The 15775-nt window shown below is 42.8% G+C and overlaps 1 protein-coding gene across 1 annotated transcript in view; it reads left to right on the top strand.

Moving 5' to 3' along the window:
- The window catches only part of LOC126924176 (uncharacterized), a 193163-nt gene that overhangs the window by 132160 nt on the left and 45228 nt on the right, over positions 1–15775 (top strand). The window contains exon 3 of the mRNA XM_050738390.1: positions 15129–15442. Coding sequence (XP_050594347.1) covers positions 15129–15442 — 314 coding nt within the window. The remainder of the gene's footprint in view (positions 1–15128; positions 15443–15775) is intronic.

Below are 15775 nucleotides of genomic sequence, written 5' to 3' on the forward strand. Positions count from 1 at the left end.
ATAATACCTCAAGTTTCTCAGAATTCCCAATGATATCGTATAACAGAAACGTAACGATAAAGTCGAACTACAAAAGTATCTGTATGAAAATGTGGACTGAGATAAGCTTAACCATACCACGATTATTACCTGGAGAATGCAATGGTAATTGTAGTACAATCGAGAAGGGGATGATTCCACGCGAAAAAATGAGAAAAGTTACTCGATATAACATTTATTTATCCGAGACTTGGTCTTCGAGAAAATCGACTTTAGAGATTCGACAAATATACCTTAACCTGGCTTGTTCCGCGCTGAACAAGAGTAAATAATCGACGGTTTTAAACCAAGGTTTAAATTACGTTTGAAAGTAAATCAAAAAAGTAGAATAAAAATTTCTCATAGGATGCTTCATTTTCCAGAAAAATAAATTTGAAGGTGTATTAAACATGTTTGAACTTTCTTGAAATTGAAGCCATAAAGGAAAAAGTTTCAAATTTTATGTTACGTTTTCGGCTGATTTTTACATGTGTAGCAAACCTTGTGTTTATCGTTTACTGAAACTTAGTCGGTACTCTGACGAGTTAATGCGTACTTCGCAAATTTTCAAACTCAATTTTCTTAGAGACAAAACATCGTGCGATAAAAATTTTATTCCATATTTTCGACTTATTTTTTCACTTAAAATCCTTCGTTGGCCGGTTGTGCTGCGATTATCGCTCCACTCTGTATTACGATCAGAAGAAAGTCACACGGCCTGGAATAGGTCGAGTTTAAGAGGACAATTCGGTTGATCTAATTAAAAATAATAATTAATAAGGCCAAGGGAGAGAAATAGTCGACGAAACTGCTCGAGTTTCGTAAGTGTTGCCTGGAAAGTAACCAGTGCCGGATACGACTTGCAAGAACCTTCATTTCCTTCGTCACAGCGGAAGTACACTTGACCCAGAAAAACTCGGCACCGTTATCTGGCCGAGATGGAGGAAAATCTTGACGAATCGCGGGCACGATCTGGCGTCTCTTAGCGAGGAAAAATTCGCCACGAAAACGAAAGCTCTCACGGCTGCCGTGCTAACGTAATTTCACGCGGTCGCCTTTCTCTTAACAAAAGAGTTCGAAATTCTGGTCGGACGAAAAAGCTTGCGCGATATTGAATCGAATTTGCATTTTATTAGCCGCCGTGCTTCGTCGACCGGCTACGAGCGAAGCTGCCACGATTATTTTCGAACGCCATTTTGAATATGGAATTAGGAATTGCTGCAACAATCGTGCCTCCTTCCCTTCAGTTCTAACTTTTTCAACGCCAATGATATAAGAAACGTTTAAAAATCGATCGTATAACTCGAATAAACAACCTTCTTAACGAGAATGTAAATTTCTAATTTACCCTGCGCATGTAGGGAGAGCCATAATTCGTTGCTCGAACACGTATGATCGAATTCTATTTCTTTGGCAACGAGAATTTGAAAGTCAAGAAGAACTTTTTTAACTTATTTTTATATATAGAATAATATATTCTTTCGAGTATGTAGTATCATGGACGAGGGGCCTGGGAGGTATCGGGCGAATTATAAACAAGCGGTTGCGGAGCGTGTGCGTGGCTAAGACACAAGATATGAGGCTAACACAAAAGACAAAGGGTTGCTAAGGGACATAAAAAAATTAACAGCATTGTGAGTTGAGAAGTCAAAGATTGTGAGCTGAGAAGCCAAAGAGTGCGAATTGCGTTATCGAGATAGTGTTGCTAGCATTGTCGAGCGAGAGTTGGATCCGTGGTGACGAAAGTTACAAATTAATTATCTAGTTGTGTTACGTCGGGCGACACTCTAACTAGACCAGGCCACACACCGCGGGCAAGATGGGAGCCAGATGTCCGCGCATCCTTACTGCGTATCCTCAATAGCCTTAAGGACCTATCATAAATCTCAGGAATTTTCTAGCGAAGGTCCTTCAGACCGAACAAACATCTCTTTACTGAATCGTTTCTAAAGCTTATTGTTTACCACGCGAAGACACGGGAAAGTTAGTTTTTCTCACTTATGATACTTCGCACTAGCAACTTTCTATCGACGGCAGCTAGGACCCTTCCTAGTCCACCAATCTTCTTTTATCCAATGAGAAGCAATGTCTACTGCCTTCGCTTTTCTAACCAAAATTGTCATCAACAAATCCGATGGTTCCTGGCGTTAAACACACCCATCACTAGCTTTCCTCTGACACAGCATCGTTACCTTATCATTTACCGTATTCTTCATCGTTAGAATAGTTAACATGTCATTACCGGGTTTCTATACTTAAATCAATCACTTATTTAACTTATACATACGCATCAGTGTAATTATCTTCTTTACAAAGTTGTTGGAATAAACATTAATTTATACCTGTTAATTCAGTGTAAGCTCAATTGAACCACCCCTAGTATCGTAACAGAAATCAGGGGATCGATCATTTCGTGGCGTCGATTATCTAATCGTAACGGGAATTTACGACTCCCGTTGACGTGCTTTCTCGCGATTAAACAAGTTGTCTTAATTATAATACGTTATTGTGATTAGTTCACGTTAAACAACCATCGTTTTCTGTTTAATCAACATCTGTTTAATCCATTTATTGTAAATAAACTAATTGTGGTAAAGATCCTACATTCTGGTACGAACAAGAATCGGTCAAATTCATAAACACTTGACAGATTTTCAACGTCGGTTTTCTTAAAGATGAAGCTTTCAACGTAATTTCGATATTCTCAATTTTCGTCCTATTTGTAGTTCCAGTATAGTAAGTTTTCCTGGCTTCGTTCGTGGCACGAGTCGCGACGACCACGATGTATATGGGGAGGCAAGGGAAAGAGAAAACTGTGTCCTTAGGCGTTGTCGCCACTCGCTACGCACAAAGTGTATCGAGTTTCGGCCTCGTCTCATGTAGCAACTTGCGCGGATCCATTATTTGCGAAGCCATTTTGCCATCCATCGAGCTGTCCGTCGTCCGTTGACGATAACGCGGCCCTCGAAGCGGAACGAGGATAAACGGGTTGGCTTTTTGTCTCGGAGAAGTTGATCTTTCCATGGACGAAGGACGAGATAGGATCCTTCTTCAGGACGGACAGGGTAACGAAGCGTCGTAATCCTGCCGCGACGCTGTTTGACTTTCAGCTTGAAAAGCTGTGCTAACGAAGTACTCGCGACTTCTGACCCCTTCCGTCGAAGCTTCTCAGGCGAGTACGAAATTTCCGCGTCGCATCGGGTCAAACGAACCTGCATCGTTTGCTTAATTTCAGCGACACCCGTTACTCGACCAGTAAGAAACGCTAAATTACACGATGTTTTTATATCGCTCTCGGTTTATCGTATTACGTAGAAGATAAAATAATAGTCGATTTACGAAGCTGCGGATTTAGCAGTAACGAAGTAAATGTCGAGGAGATAATCGTATATTCCGAAGGTCGACGATTAAAAGTCGGTTATCGATTGGGACGTACAATGGCTCTCTTTTCGATCGTCAATCTACAACTATCGAAAGCTCTCACCGACACCTTTTACGACCCTCGAGTCTCTTCGCTCCGCGTAACACCCTGTGTGCGCGCTACGAGCCAGCCAAGCATTTATTAGCCCCTCAGGATGGAGTTCATTTTCAAACGGTCGGGTTGATTGCAAAAATGTCAAGTGTTCCCGATCTACCCCTCCCCCCTCTTTCATCCCTCGTTCTCGCTTCAACTGGTTCGATAGCGTCAAGTTGTTTGTATGTTGGGGTGTTCAATGGAAGACCTTGAATGGAGAAACACGCACGGTGCAACAAGCTTACGACGACTCCTCTTACACTCGTCACTCAAGAGTCTTCCATTGATTCTTCGTTAGAGTCTCCCTCGCCTTAACGAGCTTCAAGATCATCCAAGTTCACGGAAATTGAGTATCGCAAACTATCCGCGATCTTGTCTATGCAAATTCTCCAACAACTTCTCGCCGTACCACGTCTACCCGATACTTTGTTGCGCGAAACGCGAACGAGCGACGCTAGACGTTATAGAGGTGCGCGCGTGTCCTCGAAACGCGTCAATCGCGCACACAGCCACCATGAATGGAAAGCTTCACGCACGAGGAAATGGCCGCTCACGTGCGCCAACGCCAGGGAATAGGAGTTATTCGCGGATGGCGTGCACCTGAATATAAATGGACGTGCTCGCTCGCGGGCCATGTAATACCGTATACAAGCTCGATTCGCCGGGCACAGGCTATTGGAAGGGTCTCTCCGCGGTTTTCTACGGATGAAACGCTCTCAAAATACGATCGTCGAAAGTGCTGCGAATAGGATCCCGTGCATGACGGGACGAAGGAACGTCGATTCGAAATTTCACGCCAGCTAATCCTTGGACGATGAACGCGGCAAATTTGCCATAGCGAATCCCGAAAAGAACATGCTCGTCCGGTGACTGCGAACGTTTGGCTTTCCCCTCTAACAGGAACGAGACAAGAAGGGGAAGGGACGCGGTTGCGGGAGTATTAGGGCAAAAGTGGCCAGCGTGGGCGAACAATCCGCTGGCATTACCGGCCAGTTACGTTTCAGCTTCGAAATCCTGCGAAATGACCGGGAGGAAGCGTCACCGCGGCTAATGCGTGCCATTTAAACGTTTCACGGTACATTGTGCCGGAACACGGTACTTGGCGCGAACACGCTAGTTCGTTAGAGCGCCGTTTGTTTGCACGGCTTCGAAACACTCGTTTCCCCGACTGTAGCCCTGAACGATCCTGCCTCGGCCTCGTCCACGAATTTTGTGTCATCCATCGACGTGGGAATGTCGAGAGGCCAAGTCGAGACGCTTCAACGAGCTATCAAGCGCGTTGCATAGTTTTCGGCATCGTAGCACGGTATTGCGTGGTTAATGGATGTTCATTTGAGAGCGTATCGCGTATTAAGAATCCTTGGAATTGCCGACCATTATCTCCCTTCGGTTCGTTTGTTTCTTGTTAAGCGTATCGCAGGCAACGTGACGGTGAGAAATATCAAAACTCGATAAGGTAAAAAAGGAAGGTTCGACGTAATTGTTTCAGTCGATGCGTCGTGCACCTTTGTTCGTAGGTTAGAAGTTGAACGATTATCAGCGATCCTTATCTCGCTGTAAATGTAAATCTTACGCTACAAAGATTCATCGCTTACGATTAAATTGAATTTCTTTCTCGTGCGTATTCGCTTCGTCCGTCGATGACAGCATCGACGAATCTCTTCCACGAGTGTTGTAAATACTTCTATAAATTTCGATGCAAACTTTTCCAACGAGCTACGACACGAGAAATTACGAGACCGGTGCATAATTCTTAATTCATTAACGTTCCTGTAACTCCGACAGACAGCTTTTGCCAAGTACGGTTATTTATTCACAGACCGTAGACACTACGTACGTATGTATGTATATTAGTACTATTACTAACAGTTAACACCTGCATGTCGCGTCACAAATCATCCTGATATTAAAAAAACGATACTATACTATCTGCAAATTACGATCGAAACTTGTCAAAAGACAATTTCTGTGTGTCATAAATATCAAATATTTCTCCTATATGGAATTGGAAAAACTACGCGTCTATGTTGGTAAATAAAACCCTGTGCGCCATACATCAAGAGATATCAGAGAGAGAAAAAAGGGGAAATAGAGTGCGGGTCAGACGGAAGGGGAGAGAATCGAAAGGGACGAGGGTCGAGCCGAGTTATCGGGAAATGGAGAGCGGCGGCATTCATAATTTATGCGGCTTTACGGCAAATTAGTTATTGTTCCCAATAAATCCGACGGCCGGTTAACTGCATTACGCCGCGTTTCGTTGATGCCTTCGAACGTTTGGGGACACAACCCTCTCCCTCTGCCTCTGCTAGGCTGTTTGCTGATGTTTGCGGTCCACGTTAACGCGTGCACGAGCGCGTTAATACTTCATTGTAACGTCACTTTGCCTATCTTCTCGCGGTTTGTCTCGTCTCTCTGGCAGCTTTGCGCCAGCCCGTATATTGCCGCTTCGATTATTTCACCGATACGCTCGTGGATTTACAACCAGACGATTATATGACTCGAGCATTTGCGAGTATGACGGAATAAAAGATATTTTTAAAAGATCGAAGGAACGTTGAAACGTTTTCGTTTAACGGTAAAACTATCGACGTAAAAAGTTTCATAACGCGACTAAATATACAGACTAACTAGACACACCTTCGACCGCACCCTCTTTGACGCAAAATGTACCTAATATCAATCGCCGATAGCGTAGAGCAAGCGACGTTTGATCATTATGTATATTACCATAGTAGTTACGACCAGTATAGTAGCCAGCACGTGTTCGAGTTTGTTTTTCCTTGGGCGACGATATCGATCGGCCGGCTCGATGCAAACTAATTGCCGTTCCCGATAAATTCATTAGTAATCCAATTATATCTTGTGCGACCCCTCGACTCCAGGAAATCCACCGGTCCTCCACTCTCTGTGTGACGTACCGTTCGGTTACTTGTCCAATAATCACTCGTTTCCCGTGGAATCTGGCCAAGTGAATTTTCATTTCCTCCCTCGACGACGCCCCCTAATCCTTTCGCCGTGTAATTCTCAAGCCCGAAAGTGTCACTGGAAACGATGTTGTTCCATCCACTCGTTACCAAATTCCTATCCTTCGGTGAATTCCAAATTTCAAAAGAAAATTGAAATATCCCGTATTTCTGAATACATCGTGTTGGAATCGAAATACTCCGTTCTATATTCTGGCGCATCTTCGATTGATTCGCGTAAAATTTGGGAACAAATGTAAACCAAGGAGCGTTTCTTTCGCTACTTTTCAAATTGCAGATAGTAGAGAAAATTTTCGATCGCTTTATAGTTTTCCAGTACAGTGATTAGATTATACTAATCTTTCTGGAATAGAGAAATACGAAGCCATTGCGTGGGAAATTCGATAACAGAATTCCTTCGAAAGCAATCGGCTAAAATTTTGATCTCGCGAAAGGTAGCAGTGTACACAGTGGGACGGTTCGCGGGAAATCGTCGGTGAATCGTAGCGTCAAAACAAGGAAAGGTCAGCGACCAGAGGTTTTGGCCCGATGTGCACGCGAAACGACGTCAGCACTCCCTGTGCAACAAAAGCAACCCGAGAAAATTGGGTTATCCACTTCTCTGGAAACACGTCTCGGTTACTCGCGTTTCAAGCGACTGCCAGCAGAGCTAAGACACTGGCCAGACTCTCCACATGGAAACGCGGTAACATGTGCTATATAGGCAACTCGCGGTTGTAGCAAGTTAGCATCGACTTGTTACGAAAGTTGTATTAAGTTGGATCACCGAGTACAGAGATTCTCAGCTATGGTTCACTGCCTACGATGTTTCTTCGTCTGACCCTTTCAACGTGTCTTTCGTCGCTCGTTTTCTCTTCCCTGAGATTCCGTCGACACTTGACAATCTTATAAACCGAATCTCGTTTTATCCCGTTTCATTCTTCCTATTTGTAACGTGTTCAAAGTACGTTACTTGCATGTTATCAATTGCGAAAATTTATAATTACGATTAAATCGCGAATAGCTGTCTGTTAAATATAATTGTCGTAGAAAGTTAACATTCTAAAAGGATTAGACCAACTAATTTTTTAATATGTGTACCAATCGATAATGTGGGAGTAAGCTACCGCTATATATAGAACATCTGCTATCCATAAACAATTAAACGAGTAACTGGAAGTCAATTATCGACCGTCTGACAGCTTCAACAATTCATAACCACGAAACTCCTCGCGACAGACACGCAATTTATTTAACGCAACGTTTGATTAAACTCGAGGGCGTATTCCATAAACACGATTCAATTTCTGATCGATCCTCGTGCAACATTCATCGTATCGATTACCCACTTACACAGGGGCAGTCTTCGATTATTAACGAGCCTCGTATCGGCGAACCTACGTAAAAATTTCAGTAACAATCGTCTAAAGATCCATTTAGATCAAACGAGCAACAACAGTTTGCTCGTGCTCGTTCAACGTAAATCGCCACCGAGCAATCTGTTCGTAAACTCACTTGCATCGAAAAATCTACTATATCCCTATCGTCGTTTCTTTCTCCGGCGATCTAAGGAAAAGTGGTCAGTGCACCTGACAAAACAGAAAAAAATATATATATATGTCGAGTTCTCATTGGGGTTAGGGGCGTTTAACTAATGTTCATTTAGATTAGCCATTGTTGTTATACAATATAGATGATAGTTAATGGTATAAATATGATTATTACAGAATTTGACAAGTAACCGTGGCGATTAGATACTCGAGATGCTAATGACAATAATCTTAGGTTCAATAACGAATATACGGTCGACGGAACAGCAAATACGCTTTCTTCCAAAGTCTAAGTCGAACTGAACTTACTTGTCCACAGTTCAAGTGTAACTAAACTTACTTGTCCACAGTACGAGTAAAACTCAACTTACTGGTCCCAGTCCAAGTAGAACTGCACTTATATGCCCTTCTCTGTACCTCTCTGTACCCCTCGGGTGAACTATATTTTTAAGAAGAACTATACGACTACTTCATACCTCTGTTAGGTAAAAACGTCCATCCCGTGACCGTGGCTACGTTTAGCGACCAGATATGTCACTTTGAGCCCAAGCCTACTGTCATAAATCTCGAGCAAACATAATCGGATTAAATCATAAACAACTACTTCTAGGTTTTATTATTTAAGTACAGCTATAATAAAAAGTCTAGACTAAAGTATCGGGGATGTTCCGAAAAAATTGCAAAGGAAAGGCCCCGATGTTCTTTCATCTCCGACATATATATAGATATCTGTGTGTGGCAGTTTATAGAGCATTCGGATGTTCGATTTCCCATCTGACGAACAAACGCTCGTTTACGCTTTCGTTTAACTAGAGTGGAGGAAGAACGAGCATTTATTCGCTTGATGTAGACGCGCGTTAAGGGTCGATCGAACACATTCCGTTCACCATTGAACGCGCCTACACGTGTGTGCGGATTTGTCGGTATTATCCTCGATAGTTTGGCATCTGTGCCGGAAACGAGAGGTTCTACGGAGGTCCATTAAGTTCCTGGAAGACGGCTGAACCGAGAGTTTGTTGTAGTCGAGGCCGGATAAGGCAGAGTTTCCTTTCGCGCGGACGAGATATCACGGCACCAGTAAGAGGGAACTTGTTCTCCCTGGGACTTTGTCGGCGGACCAACCGGCTAACGGATGTGACTTTCTTCAGCTATTCGTAAAAGCTCAACAGAATTTGTCGACTGGCAACCGGACGCGTCCCAGTTTTCCGCAACTTCGTCTGGACCATTCGCACGATCGTTTATTATCCCCTACTTTCACCGAAAACTCGTGTCTCTTCGATTGAAAAATCGAGCTGGTCGTAAACTTGCCGCTTAACTTGTTTATGCCATATGTCGGTGTACTCCATCGTTTAGACAGGAACTCATAGATCTAGTAATGATACGAAAGCAAGAATCTATGTGGGCTGATTTAACAAGTTAGTGATAAATTATTGCAGCGTATTCTGAAGGTTAAATGGGATGAAAAGGTTCATACGGACGTATATTTGAAAATGATTTATCGTGCAGTTATAGGGAATGGAAGAATCCTTTTTCATAAGAAGTCTATTATAGCAAGACTGATATGTGTATAAATAAAGAAGATTTCACCCCTCGTACATGGCCTGCGTTCCTTTCTTCGAAGCGAACTTTTATTTTTCCTAAGAAATCTATTAAACGTTTCGTGCAAAAATTGATCTCAGAATATAGGACAAGACCAAGTCCAATTTCTAAGTCATCGGGCTGAAACGAATACAATGCAATGCAATATTTATTATACAATAACGTAGAAAAAGCTGCAGTGGGTATCGCACAAGTTTATCAATATTTTTTACAGCAAAAGACGGTAAGGAAAATTAGACGTTGACAAAAATGTGCCAGTTTGTCGCAGAATGTTGTGGAAATACGCTAGTTGACGGAAAATTTAAAAAAGATTTAATAAAAAATTGCTTCTCGATATACAGATAACTCTGGCAAGTATGAGTTGTTAATTGTCGTCGATTACATACAGCGTTACTTAAGGAACAATTATTCTTCCATCTCTTATGACTCCGTAATAAACCATTTTCCATCGTAGATTCGCATAAATCTTTTTCATTCGTTCAAAACACCTTATCAATTTAGTATCGATTTATGGAAACACCCGATCGATGAATATGTTATGAAACGAAAAGCACGTTGAAGGTGTAAAATACAGCAAGATCGTATTGAATGATAATGGCTCGCGTGCAACATCGGGACTCGGGGAAATTCCACGGCCGTGAGATATAAATTTCTTTGTCGTGTGCAGCCGGAATGCATAATCGTCGAACGAGCCGATGGCGGGACCGATTCGGTCGAAGACAAATGGTTCTGGCCTGGAAAATGTCCCACGGACGATTTGTCAGAGCGGACTCCGTTGTTCCACGCTCTCGATATCGGGAGCTGGGTGAAAACGAAAGGGCCTGAGCGCGTGCACCGACACAGCTACTAATTAAAAAGGTTCGGTATTGTCAACGACTAGCATTGTTCGGGTCAGATCGAGGGTAGTGGAATTCCCGCGAGCCAACGGTGAAAGCAGCTTTGTTCTTGGCACGTTGACTCGCCTGGCCTGATGGATTTAGAGCGAAAAGCCTCGCAGCACAGAGCCTGAATCCAGCGTACGTCGTGGCTCCTTTGAATTCGAACGCCGTAGGGAGCTTAATCAAATTTCTTACTTCTTTAGGGAGCCGCGAGCCTTTCCCAGCCGTAGGAATTGCCGAATAATGTGCATATTCGACTGCCAGCCGCCTCCGTCAGCAAGTGGAAACTTCGGGCGCTGAAAGTTGGATCGCGAAAGCGAAGATTTGTATAGATAACGAATAGAGCGGATTTTGACGGGCTTATAGAAAATTTAAAGGTGCGGAATTTCTCAAAATGCACGTGATACGAAAGAATGTATAAAGCGTGCAAGATATAGCGCTTCTTGTAACATTTGGTAAATGAAACAATTTCCTAACAAAGTTCTACGCTCTTAATTATTTTCTGCAAAGTGCGAATTTGCATAAAAATCGACGGTCTAATAACGAGTAACTGGTAAAATGTTCATGCCAGAGTGTAGAGTCTTTTTGAACTGGCGGAAAACTCATAACGATACGTAGAATTCAGTGGATAGAAGCAAACACCCGCTGCCGAGGTAATTAGCTTGTTAATACGATTGTTCGCTTCGAAGCTTCGATTAAAAAATGGAAGTTGTTTATTATCGGGAATATAGAAAAAAAGAAAGCATCTGTGTTCATTTACGAGAAAATTATATTCGCCCGAGGGGTGGAGCAGAAGCAGGGGGGAGGGGGAGAGAGATACAAGAGCGAAAAAATGGTCGGTAGAGGGGAATAATGGCCAAACGACGTTATTAATTAATCTAATGAACGGAACAATTCGAGCGACACGTTGACACGACTGGCTCGCTTCCCAGGATAAACGATATTTTTTTTATTTTTCCCAGCAAAATAAACTCTGCAGGCTGGAGCATAAAAAGCAGAAAGGAATAAAACAAACTGTGTAATCGTTTTCATCGGGACCGCGAACAATGAAGAGACGCGGCAACGGGGAAACGGGAAATAATCTGAAATTTATGAAGCGTGGAATAAACGTGGTATCTGTTTTTTCTAGTAACGTTATAAAATTCAATGATACGCACGGAAACGGGACACGTCACTAACGAACATCTCGCAGTTAAAACAAAAAATGTGCATCCTCTGGCGATTCGCTTTCCTGACGAAGGCTTGCTTCGCAGTCCAGCCTCGCCATCGATTTATTCATCGCGCATACGTGATCGCGGAGATAAACAACCGAATCGATGAATATTCGAGCAAGTATTCGCATCCACCGATATCCCGATCGAAGTCCAAGGATCCTCCGAATAATCCTTATTTTCCTTTGCTCCTTTTCTATCGAGAAGCTCATTGTTTCTCGTTGTTTGCTTCCAGATCGCTTATTTTTATCTTTTGCCTGTACCAACGGTGGCATCGATTGATTCCTCAACTCGAATCCCACGCGGTGCTAGACAAAGTGTTGCAACGCTATCGCCTGGAAAATGGTAGCGTTTCCAATTATCGAAAATTCAAAAGTTAAATAACTTCGATCTAATTGACACAATGCTCCCAAGGTTCTACGACTAAGATCCAAATTCCCCTTTCGATAGGTTTCCGCGTGACAATCGCGAACAACTTCCGGCGTACGGGCCATTCCTCCCGTGGTTTTCGCTAATTTTGCAACTAATTAAGTCACTCTGGAACTCGATAGGATTAAGGGTGGCAGCGTGTGCGACAGATGGTAGAAGGGATCAGAGTACCCTTTGAAAAGCAAATTTTAACCAACCAGACGGAGAAACCGCAACCACAGTGCCGTTTCGTCGGATAGCTTGACAAATTGAAAACGCATGCTGAAAACGCCGACTTATTCCCGGCGTCGTCCGCGTGATCGCCGCGGCGTCCTTCCACGCCGGGAAAACTATCGTTCGTCTACCTCGAAAATGGTTGGAATCGAAGAATCGGTTCGATTCCAGGCCGTATTAATGCGTACGGGCACGTAAAAACGAAATTACACGGACGGTTCTCATGAATTTTAATGGCGGTCTGTGATCCTGAATCGCAATGCCCGACGGTGTACACACAGGCCATTTGAATAACGTTTATGTCGTCGATTATACGTGTGTCTACGAGCTTTAATAGGTTCGCGGCAGCGTTTCTCAAACTGGAGCACGTGATTCGCCTGTGTACACAAGAATTTTTTGGAGCGACTGTTGTACACGACGATGCTTTGCTTTTGCATTAAATGTATTCGCTTGTAGAATAATTCAGAGAGAAACGGACCACCCTTTTTAACGATCGAATTATCTGTCGATAAATTAAATTATCTATCTACAAATAATACGGTAAACTTTTATTCAGTCGTGGTATAGTCCGTTTATTTCCCATTTCAACGAAAATCGTACAACTTCTGCAAAAAATTGTAAAAAGATTCAACCAGTTTATGACTTCCTGCGGTATTTCTCACTTGATATTTTCACGGCGTAAAACAAAGTATATAAATAAAATGTATAGCGATCAAATTGACATATTTGTCATTCGAAAGTTATCGACGATATTTGACAACTATTTTTCATACGTACTCGTTGACACACCGATCCCAGCGAGCAAACTCTAACGTTCGAGCCTCTCACGGTTGGAAGTTTTGCCTTTCTCCAAGCGCCTAATGATTCTCTGAAATTTCTGTTCCTGGGCTCCTTACATCAAGATTTCGTTAATCCTCTTTGCGACTGGAAATCGCCGACGCCGCGAAGTTTGCCAGACCAAGGGATTGAATTACGAACGCTTGTAATCGAAAGTTCTTCGAGCTGAAAAATTATATTCCATTAAACAGCAGGCTGCCTCTTCCGGGAATGAGCTTTAACGATACCATTGGCAGAACAACGTGGTGTTTCGTTGTTCTCAAACTCGATCTCAATTAAAGCTCCGGTACTTGGAAATGAGGAAGTTGAATAGAACGATGACGTTAATCCTTCCACGTTCAACTTCCAACTAGGAGCATTCCAAGTTCAATCCTTCCGTCCCTACTTAACCATCGAATGCTGTACTTCCGACACAGGATTTAAAGTTTGCTACACGCGACAGGATCAACGAAATATATCGTCTTAAAAATATCTGTTGATGGTCGTTAAAGTGGCGCGACTCGGGCCGATGATTGTCACGAAAGAGGTAAAGTCTCGAAACTTGATCTATCACCGTGATGTATCATCAGACGTGCAAACAGCTTTCTACTCGCAGACAAACGACATTCTTCTACGCTTTATTTTCACTACGTTACGTGAAACATTTGTTTGGAATGACATCTTGAATATTTGTCAACGAACGCTTTCTAACGTGAAAGTGCTTTAGCGATCTTTGAAAAATGCAGATCGCCGAGTGGAATCGTCGTAGAATTATAGTTTAATGAAACATCTCGTATTACAAAAATTATTGTAACGGAAATATCAAGTTTTGAGAATTTGAAAGGAACGTTTAGCTTTCGGATTTAGAAATGTTATAAATTCTGTTCGATCGGATCCTATATGTTCGTTCGGTCAGAAATAATTCAAAAATCTCTACAAAAATTAAAAACCTTCAATAGGAATTTGAAATCCTTAAAATAAATCAAAGAGTTTGTGCATTGTTGTTGCAAGTTATTCGCTAAAACATTTCGAATATTGGCATTCTTATCTGTGAAAGATATTCAAATGCTCTGGAACACATTAAAGCCTTCCTACACAAAGAAAAAAAAAAAGACGAACGCTCTTCGGAATCATCGTCCGTATTCTAAGAATCTTACCGCTCCTACCTGTGTTGTCGAATTCTTGATAAAACGAGAACTTATAGTCGACGCCTCGGCTCAACCTGAGATGAGAAACGCCTTCCTGTTTTCGCGCACGAGTTCCGCAAAGAAGCTACGTGCCCGGCATGCCGAGCACGGCTTTTATATTTTATTATGCTTTACGATATGTTCTTATCTTATTTCGTCCACGTGTCGAGTACGAATTCACGCCGGGGAATTTTTATCGACGTCGATCAATGAGAAACTCATGGCGGCATGGGATCCAGAAAATCTCGATTGCCCGATTCGCTTTTTGATTTTGCTATTTTTTCTTCTTCCGTGAAATAAAAATACCAACGTTTCGTGCGGCTTGTATATCGGCTTTGAAACTAGCAGCAGCGGAAATTTTGAATACGTCAGACCCAAACGCGAATCAGTAGCTTTGTCGACGGACGCGTTCATTGACCATAAATTCGCTGTCTGGTGTAAATTTCACCATCTCGTCGGAAGGGTTGCTGTTAACGATCCCTATAACCGTTTAGTCCGATCCTCCACGCTCGCCACAGACTGACCGATGTGTTTCATAAAAATAAAAAAGAAAAAACCGTCGATGTTCGCGTATCAAGGACGATGCGTTTAATTGCCGTACTCTGTCAATTAACTGTCCGTTATTTCCTCCGTTAATTAACTCCACGTTGATCAAAGAAGCCAGTAACTTTACAGCAAAGCTGGAGCAAACACGCGATGGTTGGAATCCGATAATGTCGTTAAATATATTTTTCCTGTTTTCTGTTACAGGTCGAACACACGACTCTACCTATACGCTGTACAGATTAGGAGAAAGGCTTTCTAGTGGAATAAGATTGTACGTGGAAACGGGAAGAACGGATGGAATGGACGCGGATGGAGACTCGCCAAACAGTCTTCACTCGTTCACGGGCCCTCCAGTGCCACAAGGAGAGGGAACAAGTATCGCGAGAGCATTTTTGGATGGAAATCACACTCTAATAAGCATTATGGCTCGTATAAACCCCAGCCCCGACTGGTTCGTTGGGGTCGATTCCTTCCAACTGTGCGTCGAGGGTAATTGGGTCGACACAGTAACCGTTGAGGTAATTATCGTCGACAGGGATCATTGATTTCGACATGTACGGTAGAAATATATCGGCTTGCTTTCTCCGCAACGGCCAGCCAACAATTTCAATCGGACGCGCTTTAATAACGACGGCTCGAATTAGGCCGCGCGCAACATATGGAAAATTAGATCGAAGCCCCGGCTGGATTTCGCATTCATCCTCGTCGAAGCACCGGTCTATCGAACAAAAGCTAGTCCAGCTATAGAAAAGAACTTTTTTACCATTCAGATACACGGTGCGCCGTATTAGCGATCTTTCGTTCGTTAAAGCGACTGGTAGTTTGGCTGCCAAAAGGTTTCGAGAGAGAAA

Source organism: Bombus affinis, chromosome 14 (assembly GCF_024516045.1).
Source record: "Bombus affinis isolate iyBomAffi1 chromosome 14, iyBomAffi1.2, whole genome shotgun sequence".
Taxonomy (NCBI): Eukaryota; Metazoa; Arthropoda; class Insecta; order Hymenoptera; family Apidae; genus Bombus; species Bombus affinis.